The sequence below is a fragment of the Cyprinus carpio genome, chromosome B12 (genome assembly GCF_018340385.1).
Source record: "Cyprinus carpio isolate SPL01 chromosome B12, ASM1834038v1, whole genome shotgun sequence".
In the NCBI taxonomy this organism is placed as follows: Eukaryota; Metazoa; Chordata; class Actinopteri; order Cypriniformes; family Cyprinidae; genus Cyprinus; species Cyprinus carpio.
In genome coordinates, this window is record NC_056608.1 from 5,773,585 (window position 1) to 5,788,271 (window position 14,687).

General features: G+C 40.1%; 1 protein-coding gene across 1 annotated transcript in view; it reads left to right on the top strand.

The window, feature by feature from the left end:
- LOC109087698 (phytanoyl-CoA hydroxylase-interacting protein-like) overlaps nucleotides 1-14,687 on the top strand; it is a 27,642-nt gene continuing 12,955 nt past the window's right edge. Inside the window, exon 1 of the mRNA XM_019101902.2 lies at nucleotides 1-280. Coding sequence (XP_018957447.1) covers nucleotides 172-280 — 109 coding nt within the window. The 5' untranslated portion in view covers nucleotides 1-171. The remainder of the gene's footprint in view (nucleotides 281-14,687) is intronic.

Genomic DNA, 14,687 nt, shown 5'->3' on the forward strand with positions numbered 1-14,687 from the left:
GTCGCAGGAGAGATCAGCTCTGATTGAGCTGCCGTGACGATGTGCTGACGTGGCTCTCATCAGCAGCACACTGTGGAAACCCGTGGGAGACAGAGAGAGCACGGAGTAAAGATCTGTCCTGCGGCACTGCAGTCACTCTCACTACCGGAATATAGTTCATTTAGAGGCTCAATGATGGAGGTTCCACGCGTGGGACACAGTGTCAGCAGCCCCACGAGCCCGTGTGAGGACATGATAAAGAATCTCAGTCTGGACGCCATCCAGCTTTGTGAGAGAGACGGTAAGAAGTGTTGCTTTTGCTAAATTATCCATTTGTCCCCAGACAGGTGAACTGGAGTGGAGGAGCAATGCCATTGAGTTTGAGATTTTAAGACGGGGAAATATTTAAATGCATGCAAAATACAAAATGCAAATGCATTGAAGGCGCATGCTTTTAAAGATCCTGATGCATACTATAGGTTGGGGTTGCTCAGCAGTTTTCTCATTCTCTGGTTTGGCATTGGAGCTTTCACTTGGAAATATCTTTTTAATGCACGCAAAAGCAGTCACGCAACTCAAGTGCTGAATATCAGTTTCGTGCATGAAAGTGCATGAAAAAGATTTGCGCCTGAGGTTAGTTATTTTTTCTTCAAAAACATTGAATTTGAGCTTTCTATAGAAGGAAGGGTTATTAAAACTCATGCACCACCATAAGGCTCACGTGCTATGTTCCATAGTAAAAACGAGCGACGTTTTCATGAATAAATCACATAATTTCATGTCGATTAAATGCTTTTAAGTCGCATGCATGCACACTTAAGCGCAATTTATTCTTTTCCTTCGGGTCACAGAAATAGATGCATTAATATTCCATGCACTTGAATGCTTGTTTCAATATGATGCTCGCGGAACGTTCAGCACCATGGACACGGTCATTGCGCACGCACCATACTGAAACAATACCGGATTGCAGCTACATGCATCTGAGGCTATACGACCAGTGAGCAATTCACTCACTCGCTCACATCGTAATGAAACAGCATAATGTTTAGTCGAGCCACACTCTGAATATGCTGATTCATCTGGGTGACACTGTATTGTCCATTGTCTTATGCGCGTACTGTGTATCTACTAAATTCATGATTAATGGTTATGTACAGGATTTACATGGGTGTATCCCAGCGCGTGCGTTTCTAGGCATACTTAGTCACTGATTTTCCAGAGAAAGCTCCCTTGCCTGGTGCTGCTCTGGAAAAGCAGATGAGGAGCATAATGTTAAAAATACAAAGCATTTCATATTAAACAACAAAAACCTTTTGCCTACCAGGTGTTTTTTTCTCTCTCTCTCTTTCTCTGCATCATAATGGCAGAATATTTAGTTCTAAGAATTAGGCTAGATTTGTGGCCAAGTCAATGAATTTGGCTGATGTCTAAACATTTTTCATACAGTAAGTTGACAGTAACTATAACTGACAGATGTGTGTCACTTTTCACAGTTAAGTGACTTCCTTGCAGTTTTTGGTTTCAAATGCTGTTTAGTGAATGAGTAAAAGTAAGTTTTGTACAAATCTGAAATTTTATGTACATATTTGCAATATTGCCACCCTTCTGCTCTAGTAAACTGTATCACAGTTTTGCCATTAAAAACCCCAATAAGTCAACCACTATTCATCATTACTAATGTAATTAACAAGAGGTGAGGCAAATCAGAATCAGATTTCTGTGGACTTGTTTATCATCAGTATGTCAGCGCTAAAGCAAAGAACATGTTTTGTGTGAGCTGAGATCTCTGTTTTATATTCTATACCAGCACTTTGCAGAGGAACTCGAAGTCCCTTCAGCCACGCTGTCACAAGACAGAGAGAGACAAACAAAGAGAGAACGTTCTTATTGACACGGTCCGTGCAGTGTAGCATCGACGCTGTCACAGTCCTTTGAGTGATATAATGGGTGTAGACACACAACTCTATTGATTTAGATTCTATTGTTTTAATGTTCTTATGGACAGTGAAAGATAAAGACAAGCTTTTTGTAAATACTTTATGTTCATTCCTATTGCATTCTAATAAAACAGATATCATTTAGATGCTTCTGTTTGCATTAGACATGTTAAACACATGGAGAGAATCACAAAATCTGTCTGGTTCATGGAACTTGGATAATTATTTGCACAGATGTGGGCCAAGATGGAACATGATGAAGAAATGATGAACATGACTGAGTCACAATGGGTACGTTCTGTTCCGACCCATCTGTCCTCTGAGTTTTATACTTCTCAGTGTGCCATACTCACCTCCCCTCTCCATTTGTGTTGGCATAATAATGGACATCTTTGCCAGAGTTCAGAAGAATCGTTAACCAGTTGTTAACCACAGCAAGAAAAGTGAGTTAAAATATGGCCAATGTGCCATTTGAAATACATTTTATTTTCTGTATTGATTTTCATACCTGTATTTTGATTTCCTTCATACCTTTACAGTTTTTTTGTCATTAAAAAAAGACAGACAGTGAAAGAATACTATTTAAATCTCACTAAAAGCTACATTTAGATATAATATGCCTTTTTTCTATTTAACTCATTAATATTTAATGTTAATGTATATGTAACTCTATTAATTTTTTGATTAAAATTAAAATTTATTTTGCATTGCACACTAAATAAACGTGAATCTATCAAACAATGTATATAAGGCCAATATCCTGTTAATTTAAACACTGAGACACAAAGACGAACCATTTCCAGAGAATGAGAATGACTCAGGTGTTCATTTTAGTGTTAGAACCAGATCGTCTAGTTAAAGCTTGGTGCTAATATGGTAAGTACTTCCTTTACTAAGATTCATGAGGAATGAGTCCATATTTCCATTATATAATCAATGTGAAACTGCAGATGCACTCAAAGCAAGCATTTGCTTCTGAAACACAGAATACTCTAAGGACAGGCTTCCATTTGTGAAAAGATAAAAAAATGGACGAGCCGCCCTTGTGCTGTAGGACTCCTCGATAAACATGCATTAAAGGGGGCGTTTCTTCCCCCTCGGGGCAGGCCTCAGATGTAGAGTCCTTTGTGTGAGGGCCTACAGGAGCCTGACAGTGCTAACTCACCACCCCTATCTGAATATACAGCTTTGGCCAGCTGTGTATGGGGGGACTGGCTCAAAAACGGGAGCCACCATCTGCCAAGCCCGCCTGAAAGAAACGATTTAACATGGCCATCAATTTGCTAATTGTGTCCACTGTGCACATATACCACAGCAAAACGACAACAAAACAGACATGGATTGGATAAATAATGGAGTTGATTCATGATTATTAGCCTATTCTCAGTCGAACATGCTTACAGAGACAGTAGTGCTGTTTAAATAAGTGAGATTTGGGGCTGAGTAAACTCTTTTGGGTTAAATCTAGATGTGTTCTCTTTGTCATGAAACCCATGAAATTTCTTCACGAGTGCAACTTAAAAACAGAAATGGGACTTAAATGTATTTTAAATAGACAAAGATCTTTAGTTTAAAGGGATAGTTCACCCAAAAATGAAAATTATGTCATTGTGCATTCACCCTGGTGTTGGTCTAATGCTATATGATCTTCTTTCTTTTTCATACCACACACAAACAATAAATGTTTAAAGATCTTCTGTATGTCAGGATTTTGGCTAAATAATACATAAAATTTAGGTTTATTTTTCACAAAAACCACAGAATACTTGACAAATATGGAATGGGTCATAAAGGATCATACACTTGCATCTTTTCTGTTAAAGCCTAAAGCCAGTCAAAAGTGTTTCCGCCACTGAATAATAAAAATAAGGTAATTGTGACTATTTTTCTTTTCTTTCTTTTTTTTTTTCTTTTTTGGTAAAGTCAGAATTATGAGATGTGAACTTGCAATTCTGAGAAATAAAGTCACAATTCTAAGAAATAGTGTCAGAAATGCGAGATATACATTAAACTTGTAATTGTGAGGGGAAAAAAAGTCAGAATTGCAAGATTTAAACATGTAAATCTGAGAAAAAAAATTGTGAGATATAAATTTGCAAATGTAAGAAATTAGTCTTTCTTTCTCAGAACTGGACTTTATGGACCCTATTTTTAAAACGAGTTTATGTCTTGCAATTCTGACTTTTTCTCACAGTCTCACAATTTTGACTTCTTTTCTCGCAATTGAGTGCAAAATGAGTCATCAGTATTTTTGGTCTGTTTCCTGGAAGACAGTGACTTAAAATTTTGAGTATAAAAGGCTAATCAACATTTAGGAAAGTTTTCAAAAGTTTTAATGACAAAATATGATTCCTAAAATATAAAGAAGGCTATGTTTAAAAACTCTTTGATAAAAAAATAAAAAAATAAAATGTTAATTGTTTCCACAATTAAATAATTGGATTCTTTTGACATTGAATCAAACCAAAACAGAAGTATACCAAAAGGCACAAAACTCAAATTATGATTTTTACACTTCTAATAAAATCTCAACATGCCCTTCAGCTCCAACTTTGTATGTTTTTCCATCACCTCAAGCACAAACGTCACACCAAAAGAAACACCATGCCAGGCTTGCTTTTCTCAGATCACATCTCTCTCAGTGGTGTTATATCACTGGCATCACAGTTTCACACTATGTACTGTATGTGAATGTGTGTGCTTTTCACATCTTATCTGTCTGAAAACCAGAGTGTTAAGAGTTACATGCCACATTGCTGCTCTATTAAGATATTCAGTCATGTGATTACTTACTCTACATGCTCCTTAGACAATCTTATCATTCACTCATGGATGAAGACTGAACTGAAACTTTAACTCTCCTCATCTGTAGATTCTCATCAAGTCTTGCCAGTTTGTGTGTTGTTTGCATGTTTTTCTGAAATTCCCCTAACTCAGGACTGGTTTTGGTTTAGGAGCCAGATTTTAGATTAGACATCAAGTGATGAACCAAGAGAGAACCAAAATTGTTTATCATACAAAACTAACATATCTGCCTAACAATAACTAAAATAACATGATTTAGACTGAAAAGAACTGACAATTATGTAAATGTATAAACAACAAAGGAAGTGTGATTTAGCAGACTAACACATGGAACAAACACTGGCCAAATATTGTATAAGCGTTCCTGTAGCTCAGACAATAGAGCGCCAGCAATGCCAAGGTCATGGGTTTGATTTCCAGTAAATCCACGAACTGATAAAAAAAGAATGCATTCTTTGAATGTAATGTAAGTTGTTTTGAATAAAAGCGTTTGCCAAATACATAAATGCATAAATGCATCTTCAATGTCTTAAAATTAGCCATATTCATAATGACAGATTGGATTAATGACTGATTTGCACCAAAATATGGCAGAGTTTGACGAGTCAACAACAAAAGATGCTGGAAGTGTTTTCTTCTTTCTACTTACAAAAGATGACAAACCAATTTTTGTTTTTAATTTTTAACAATACACAAATCCTGATTACATGGCTATATGTATTTAATTATTAGCTTATTGCATGGATTTTCCCTGCTGTCTGCATCCCATTTTCATTCACAAAATGACTCAGATTAAAAACAGACTAGCAGATTAGTAAATATTAAAAATATGTCTTTGATGATCTCTAAAACAGATCCACCTGTTATAAATCAGGACTCATGGATAAAATGGGCATATCACTGTAAGAGCCAGAACTTACAATGCAACATATGGTTCTTTCATGACCTTTTTAAAGCTGTAAATCAACTAGTGCATTATTTAAAATTCTAGTTTTGTGTGAGACAGAATTTTCATTTTTGGGTGAACTGTGCCTTTAACAGTCAGTGCAGTAGAGTACTGTCTTAAAGAACGTTGGGTTAATGAATTGCAAGGATTACAACGAATACCCCATGGGGTCTAGACTGTTTAATATGATTATGTTATTATAAAAAACAAACCGTGGGGGTTAGTGAAATAAATTAGGGCAGGCAATACAACTTATTCAGGAGTTGGCAAAAGAAAAACAGTTTAGGTCACTTCATATTTAAATACACGTTAGATGAGATAACACATATTGTTTTTTATTGCCTGATCAGTAGAGAAACTAAAAATAAAAAATAAAAAATAATTCTTAAGCACAGTGCTATTATAAAAGGTATTACTCTATAGAAAGAGACACCAAGTCTAACCTTGAACAAAGATACATTTAGAGTAAAAGGGACCATTCAGAAAGGTTTTATGTTTTGCAATGCTAACTGAATGTCTGACCAACAGAGACCAAAATAAAGTTTTCCTCCCTCGTCGCTCCCAGGCCCATGGGGCTGCTGAGCGGGAGTAGCCCCAGCCATCAATTTCCTCATACCGCCAGTCTCAAAAACAGAGCATTGCAGAAAGAACGGGGTCGGGGCAACATTTCAGTCAGGGTCATCTAGACTGAAAACGGATCTGCAGACTGTTATTTTGTCAAAGAGGACCTCGACTAAGCGGTCCTGATGCCAACATCGTCAGGTCCCTGAGGGAAACCCCACCTGGGGAGGAAAGGATAACACCTCAGTTCACAGGTGCCCAATCCTCCTGAGTGCCCTCATGGAGATTCGCTAACACCCCTGCCACCCTCGGTGCTTCAGGGCTCAGTGAGCTCTGACGAGCAAAATTCCCAGCTGCTGCTTGGCGACAGTACGGCACAGGAGAGCTCGTCCCCCCTAGTGAGGGTGCTACAGCAGTCAGGTCAGTCATTCCCTGCTGGTCATCCACTTCAGGACACTGAACTGGCTACTCTAATAACAACAGAGGCCAGCCTCGAGAGGCTGGTTCCCTTAGTAGATTTTTTGGCAGTGTGGAAACTTCTATCAAATGCCTCAAAATGGGTCCTGCAGATTGTAGAGAAAGGTTACAGAATCCAGTTCTGTTCTTGTCCGCCTCTTTTCAACGGGGTCATTCCCACACTAGTGGGCCCCAAGTAGGCTCTGGTAATGGAACAAGAAGTAGATACTCTCTTGAGGAAGGGGGCCATAGAACGTTTTCCGCCTCTCTTGAGAGCGTCCGGGTTTTACAGCCGTTACTTCATCATTCCGAAGAAGGATGGAGGGTTGCGTCCAATCTTAGATCTCGGTCTTCTGAACCGTGCTATCAAACAGGTTCGGTTCAAGATGCTCACTATCAAGCAGATAGTATCTCAAATCCAGTCCGAGGACTGGTTTGTTACGATAGATCTCAAAGAAGCTTATTTCCATGTTTCCATCCTTCCACAACACTGGAAACTCATGAGTTTTGCTTTCGGGGACAAAACATACCAATATCGAGTTCTTCCCTTTGGCCTATCACTCTCAACCTGCACTTTCACGAAGTGTGTGGATGCTGCTCTGGCTCCTCTGCGACTCCAGGGCATCCACACACTCAATTACACCAACGATTGGTTAATAATAGCTCAATCGGAGCACATGGTGGCTTGGCATATGAGAGAGCTGGGGTTAAGACTAAACATCAAGAAAAGTGTGCTTTCTCCACTACAGAGAACCACTTGTTTAAGCGTGGTGTGGGATTCAACCACGATGCAGGCATGTTTGTCTCCTGCTCATATAGAGTCAATCCTTATGACAGTCAAGAGAGTAAAAGAAGGCCAGTCTCTCACTGTCAAACAGTTTCAAAGACTGTTGGGTCTGATGGCAGCGGCGTCCAACATGATACCTTTTTGCCTGCTGTACATGAGACCCTTGCAGTGGTGGCTCAGAACCAATGGATTTTCCCCGAGGGGGAATCCACTTTCCATGATCAAGGTCACGCGGCGATGCTTATGTGCCTTGAACATGTGGAAGAAACATTGGTTCCTAGCTCAAGGCCCGATGTTAGGGGCTCCTTGTTGTCGTGTAACGATAAGGACAGTGGCCGCTCTGTTCAGGGACTGTGGGAAGGCCATCATCTCACGTGGCACATAAACTGCCTGGAGATGCTGGCCGTGTTTCGAGCTCTGACACACTTCCTTCTAGACCTAAGGGGACAACACATCAGTGGTCTCCTACATCAATCGTCAGGGGGGTCTGCGTTCACGCCCCTTGTACAAGCTAGCATGGCAGATCCTTCTTTGGGCTCAGGGGAAGCTCCTCTCACTAAAAGCAGTATATATTCCTGGGTATCTCAATCAGGGGGCAGACATCCTGTCAAGGCAGGGGCTTGGCCAGGCGGAAGTGGATCTATTTGCGACGAAGGAAACGACACACTGTCCGCTCTGGTTCTCCCTCACACATCCAGCTACACTTGGGCTGGATGCCATGGTGCAGATGTGGCCGAGGCTTCATCTGTATGCTTTTCCCCTGATCATTCTGCTCCCGGGAGTTCTGAAGAAAGTACGCCGAGATGGGGTTCATCTGCTGCTAGTAGCCCCGTTCTGGCCGGCCCGAGTATGGTCCTCTGACCTGGTGTCCCTCTTTGACGGCTCTCCCCTGGAGATTCCAATCAGGAGGGACCTCCTCTCTCAGGCGGGGGGGGCATCATTCTTCAACCCCGCCTGGAGTTGTGGAAGCTGTGGGCATGGCCCCTGAGGGGGCACAACTCCTAGCATCGGGTTTCTCAACTAAGGTTGTCGAGACCATCCTCCAAACCAGAGCTCCATCTACGAGAAAACTGTACGCCTTGAAGTGGAAACTTTTCACTTCTTGGTGCTGACAGTGACTGCAAGACCCAGTCAACTGCCCAGTTGGTACAGTTCTGGGAGTTTTTGCAGGAGCGATTCTCCGCAGGCTTATCTCCCTCCACTCTGAAGGTATATGTGGCGGCCTTAGCTGCTTACCACACCCTTCTGGGTGGTCAATCATTGGGAAGACACCCACTTGTCGCTCGTTTCCTCCTTGGCTCCCTGAGGCTGAGGCCAGTACAGCGCAATAAGGTACCCTCATGGGACCTAGCATTGATTCTGGAGGGCTTGTGCATTGCCCCTTTGAACACATAGAAGTAGTTCCAGTCAGGTTTCTCATGCTCAAGACTATTTTTCTCCTCGCTATTTCCTCACTCAAAAGGATTGGGGATCTTCAGGCACTTCTTGTTTCAGTTAGGGCAGTGCTTAGGGCATTGCTTTCGAGGGTCGGCTACTGTATGTCCCTAAGGTGCTCACTTCTTCACCAGGGCCCATAGTACTTCAGGCATTCTGTCCTACTCCCTTCCAGAAAGTTGGCCAAGAAAGGCTTAATCTGCTCTGTCCAGTTCGAGCACTGGACACTTACGCACACAGAGCTGCCCTGTGGCGTAAGGCAGATCAGCTGTTTGTTTGTTTTGGTCCACCAAAGAAAGGATCTCTGGAAGCCAAGCAGACTATGAGTAGGTGGGGGGTCAAGGTCCTCTCACTAGCCAACGAGTCCTCTGGCCTCCCATCCCCTATGGGGGTCAGTGCGCACTCGACCAGGAGTATGGCAGCCTCCAAGGCTTTCAACTTGGGTGTGGCCTTGCAGGACATTTGTGCCTTTGCGGGCTGGTCTTCTCCACACACTTTTTGTCTGCTTCTATAACCTAGACCTGCCATCTACCCCTGGGTCCCAAGTTCTCTCTTTGTGATGTGCTCAAGACATACACACACAGGCAAGGACTTCCCAAAGCGTTTCTCAACGCAGTTTGAGTTTCTGAAGGGGAACGTCTCCAGGTTACGTATGTAACCATGGTCCCCCAAGGGAACAAGATGCTGCGTCTCTTTGCCATACTCCCTGCATCCCTGCAGGCTCTACTTCATCGAAGCTAACTTGCACGACTGTCGGATGCACCTTTATACTTCCTGGTTGCTCACATCACTCCGCTCATGATGTCTCGCTGCTCCATTGGGCTGATTTTACACGTATTTCAGAACGTGGTCACGCAGGGGCCTTCCCAAAGCATTTCTCGACGCAGCTTCTTGTTCCCTCGGGGAACCATGGTTACATACGTAACCTGGAGACATTTTTTATCGCAATTATTTTTTAAAAAAAGTTTATATCTTACATTTCTCACAATTCTGAGTTTATAATTTGCAACTATGAGATACAAACTCGCATTACTAAGAAAAAAAGTCAGAATTGTGAGATAAAAACTTTTTTTTATATTTTTATTCTGTGGTGAAAATAAGCTTTCAGATATGTATTCTAATTAGACTGTAAAAAAAAAGCATTGCGTGTGCATGTAATTTATCTCTCTGACATTTAGCATTTAACATATTTCACCCAGAACAGGTTTTTTAGCAGAGTTTAGAGAGCTTTGGTTTAGACAGGTCATGTTCTGAGGTTCTGAAGCCTGCGTCAGGTTGATGAGACGGGCCTGCTGTGAGGACCATATGCTCCTGCAGTGGTATCACTGCCATGAGCTCTTCCTGTACACTCTCTGGGCCTCATAGTGGGGTGGCACAGAAGATCAAGCCAGGGCTGCTTTAACAGCAAATGTCTCAGTGTTTGTGAATAACCTGTTTCTGTCAAGTCCACTTTCTAGTTTTATTGTTCAAAAGAATTATTCGCGCTTAAAATTCCCTAAAACTTATATACACTGTAACTGAAAAATGGTGTATTACTAACTTAATACATACAAATTAGATATTGATCAACTTGAATTTTCCTGATACAATAAAATGTGTTTAAAGAGAGGCAACAAACATATTGTGAAGATAATAGCAAAATCTGTAAATGTGTTAATGTTCTTAATCTTTCCAAGGGCTAAGATCAAAGAGAAATTACAAAAGTGGACCAAAGAGAAGCTACAAGTGTTTAATTTGAATAAGGTTTTTTTAAATTAAGTCAAAAAAAAAAAATAAGGGTTTATGCATAATGCAAGACTTTTATTTATAAGTCTTTCTACATAATAAAACATTAGTTATGCTAAATGCTGCCAACAGACTAACTGAATTACTTGACAGGATTAAACTTTGAGGTTATTTTGAATTACCTACAATACTTACAACACATACAGTACAATATTTTTAGCACTGTTTAATGTTAACAATTCAGTGCATTTGTTCTTAGTATATTAGCTTGAGAAAAAAAAAGGCTAATTTTTATTCCGTATTTTTCTGTTGCAGAAATATTTCTTCTGTGTAAGAATTCAGGTTTTCTCATCAGCAGCTCATTTAGTTACAGCATTCTTACATGGCATTTTCCAAAATATTTAACATTTTGCACCAAATCCATAATAAATATAAGTATTTTTGATGAACCTGCTTTTTTAATTGACTTTATTTTCATATGTGACCTTGAAGGAATCCAAAAGAAATTCAATTACATTACTTTCATATTGTGGTGCTTGTATTAGGTTACTGAATACTTTTCCATGAAGTACTTTATAACTGTAAAAGCATACATTTTTAAAGTAATGCTCCTTAGCTTGGATGTTAGTAGCACCAAAATGACACATTTTAGCTTTAAGTCAAATCAAAGTGGTTACTTAATTTCAGTGCACTTCAGTGAAGAGTGCAGACAAAGCTGAAAACAAATTCAATTGATACAAAACAAATATTTCTTTCAAAATAGCACTTAAAGTATTTTTACAATCTATTTGATATGGCGTATTGGTAAAGCCTTAGTCCAAGATCTGATATTGTTCTATAAACGTGACATTCCTATAAATATCCTGAAACACTGACCGATGATCCCATCAGAAAACCTCACAGCAGAGACACAATATCCTACAAGAGTTATTTATGATTCAGTGGCCTCATCAAACATAAAAACAGCTCTGTGAAAACGGATTTGTCCACACATGTATTGCTTGTCATCATTCTGATAATGTTTTAGCTTTGGTCTAAAGGCACAGAAGCAATAAGCCATTCTAACAAAATGCTCCATTTCCTCTGAGACCAGTACAGTGGTAATAATCTTCAGGAGCGTTTCAAGTTGTGCATCATTAAGCCTTTTGCTTAATTACCGTTGCTTAAGATCCTTTGATTCTTGACAGCTTTGAGAAAATGTGAGATTCATGCATTAAACTCAAGGGTAGACAGGCTGCATTTGGTGCTGTCTGTACAGTTTCTGCTTGCCTGAGGTCAGAATGTCTTACTGTGTCTCAAGAGACCAGCTGAGCCCCTCAAACCATTATAAGAATGATAACACAACTGCAAGGTCAAACAAAGTCATAAAAATCATGAAATAAAGTTGTAGTTGCCATGAATATTGGCAATTTAAAACAGATCGGAACTTGTGGGTGGTTGTCAGTGTATTGTTTTCCTGTTGCCAAGTGTTTTAGCATGTTGCCTCGCAGTTGTTAAGGTGGTCTTGGTTGTTAGGAATTAATGAGCTCCTTTTCTACTTATTTATTTATGAAAAGCTGCATTTACATGATTAAAAATACAGTTAAGCACTCATATTTTGAAGGTGAAGGTGATGTGACATACAGCCAAGTATGGTGACCCATACTCAGAATTCGTGCTCTGCATTTAACCCATCCAAAATGCACACACACAGCAGTGAACACACACACACATCGTGAGCACACACCCAGAGTAGTGGGCAGCCATTTATGCTGCGGTGCCTGGGGAGCAGTTGGGGGTTCGGTGCCTTGCTCAAGGGCACCTCAGTCGTGGTATTGCCGGCCCGAGACTCGAACCCACAACCTTAGGGTTAGGAGTTAAACTCTCTAACCACTAGGCCACGACTTCCCCTAACAGTGAAACAGTATTACTATTTAAAATGATTTTCTAATATATTTAAAAATCATTCTAATATGCTGATTTGATGCTCAAAAAACATGTCTAAATATCAGAGTTGAAAAGAAACCATGATACATGTTTCTCAGGATTCTTTGATTATACCAAATTCAAAAGAACAGTTTTTTATTTGGAACATAAATCCCCTGAGACCTTACAAATGTATTTACTGGACTTCATAAGTAATTTAATCCAATAATTAATTAATTATTTACTATCAACTATAAAATAAAGATGAAAGACGTCATTAAGACTCCTGAGCTGTGAACGTGAAAACTGAGCAATTAAACATTCCTCTGAGTTCTTGTTTATAGTGCATAGGTTTGGATTTTAGCAGTTGATTTTTCATTTACACTGCAGTGTCTTCCACTGCACAATTAGCACTTTTATTTCTCCATCTCTGTTTTCGTGTCAGCGCCCCTGTCAACACTTCCTTGACCAAAACGAACAATGTGTCATTGAATTTGCACTGTAAGACAGCTTGGAGGATCTCTTCTCTGCAGCATCGCTCCTCTCTGATTCAACACATTAAAGAACGAAATGCTGGTCTATTTATAGTCTTGGGACCAAGGACTGATGAAACTTTAATGCGCTGCCTCAGACGCAAGAGAGGTCCAGTAATACCCGCACCCTGGAGATATTAAACTCCATCATCCTTGCATCTTTAGCTGGAATTCAAGGAGTAGAGGTTATATAAACATGAACAGCCACTGGGTTGTGTGGAAGAGCTCTGTGTGTGATTTATTAAAGTGAAGTGGTGGCCGTAGCTTTAAGACATCACCCATGAGGCCACAGCATTTCATAAACCACGGGATATTATGGTAAATTCCCAGTGTCAGTTCTTGGTATTCTTGACTAGATAGATAGATGGCCAGGTTCAGCCAGTGTATTGTGTTATCCTGTAGTCATGGTAGATTTTGTTTTGCATGTTTTATGACCCACCCATCACAGACTTTGCTTTAGCAATAACCAGCACGACATGAATCACCCAAATAAAAATGCTGCTTAAGACATGTTAATCCATATGTATTTGTTTGAGGGTGATAGTGATGTTGTTTAACTCTGGCTATGGATTTCATCCACAAGTGTTTCATCAAAGGCTCTGTTCCTGCATCATGTTTCCCGTTTATTATTCATTAGGATGAATGCAACAAAGCAGTCCCTCTCTTTCCTCATGCTCCAGAGCGGTGGAGGGCTGCTGAGGGACTTTTTCAGCTCAATGAGGGTGTTGTGGGGCTCATGGAGTGGCCCACCAGAGAATGTTGAGGATGAAGATGCCCATTGTCTGCGGTCTCATGCGTTCTCTCTGTCCATTGTTGTCTGTTCATGTGAGGATGCCAGTAGATGTCGTCATTGTGAGGCCTTATTTTGTGAGGGATAGAGTCCCTATCTTTCCATCTACAAAGTTTGGACAAAAATATTGGAACACCTGACCATTTCAGTTATAGGGACTTTAATGAAATCGCATTCTAAGTACATAGTTTAGTTTAGTTTAGTTTAGTTTAGTTTAGTTTAGTTTAGTATAATTTTATTGTCCTTTCAGAAATTCTTTTTGTATCTGTGGCAACTCTTCAGTGATCTAAACAAACAAACATCAACAGGTTACAACATTACAAATACAACCAGCATCAAACCACATCAACAGAATCACTGCCATAGATGTAAACTGTTATACCACAAAAATGTATTTAACAAAGCTTTACTGGAGGATATAAACTAGTATAAATATTTATACTAGTTTATAGTAGCCTGAAAGCTATTTGATGGTGTTAAGGTCAGGGCTTTGTTTGGTACAATCAAGTTCTCACACACCAAACTCTTCCAACCATGACTTTATGGACCTTGTTTTGTGCACTGGGGCACAGTCATGATGGAATAGAAAGTGGCCTTCCCCAAACTGTTCCCACAAAGTTGAAAGCATAGCATTAGAGGCTTTCACACTGGAGGAACCTTTACATAGTTCCTAGAACTACTGGTGGAAGTTCCCAATTTTTTGTTCACAACGCAAGAACTAGGAACATATTTAGTTCTAGGAACTCCATTTGGGGGAACTAAATTAGCTCCTACTTCAGAGTAGGGTCTAATACAGTTCTACAGGAACTACCAGTAACATAAGTGT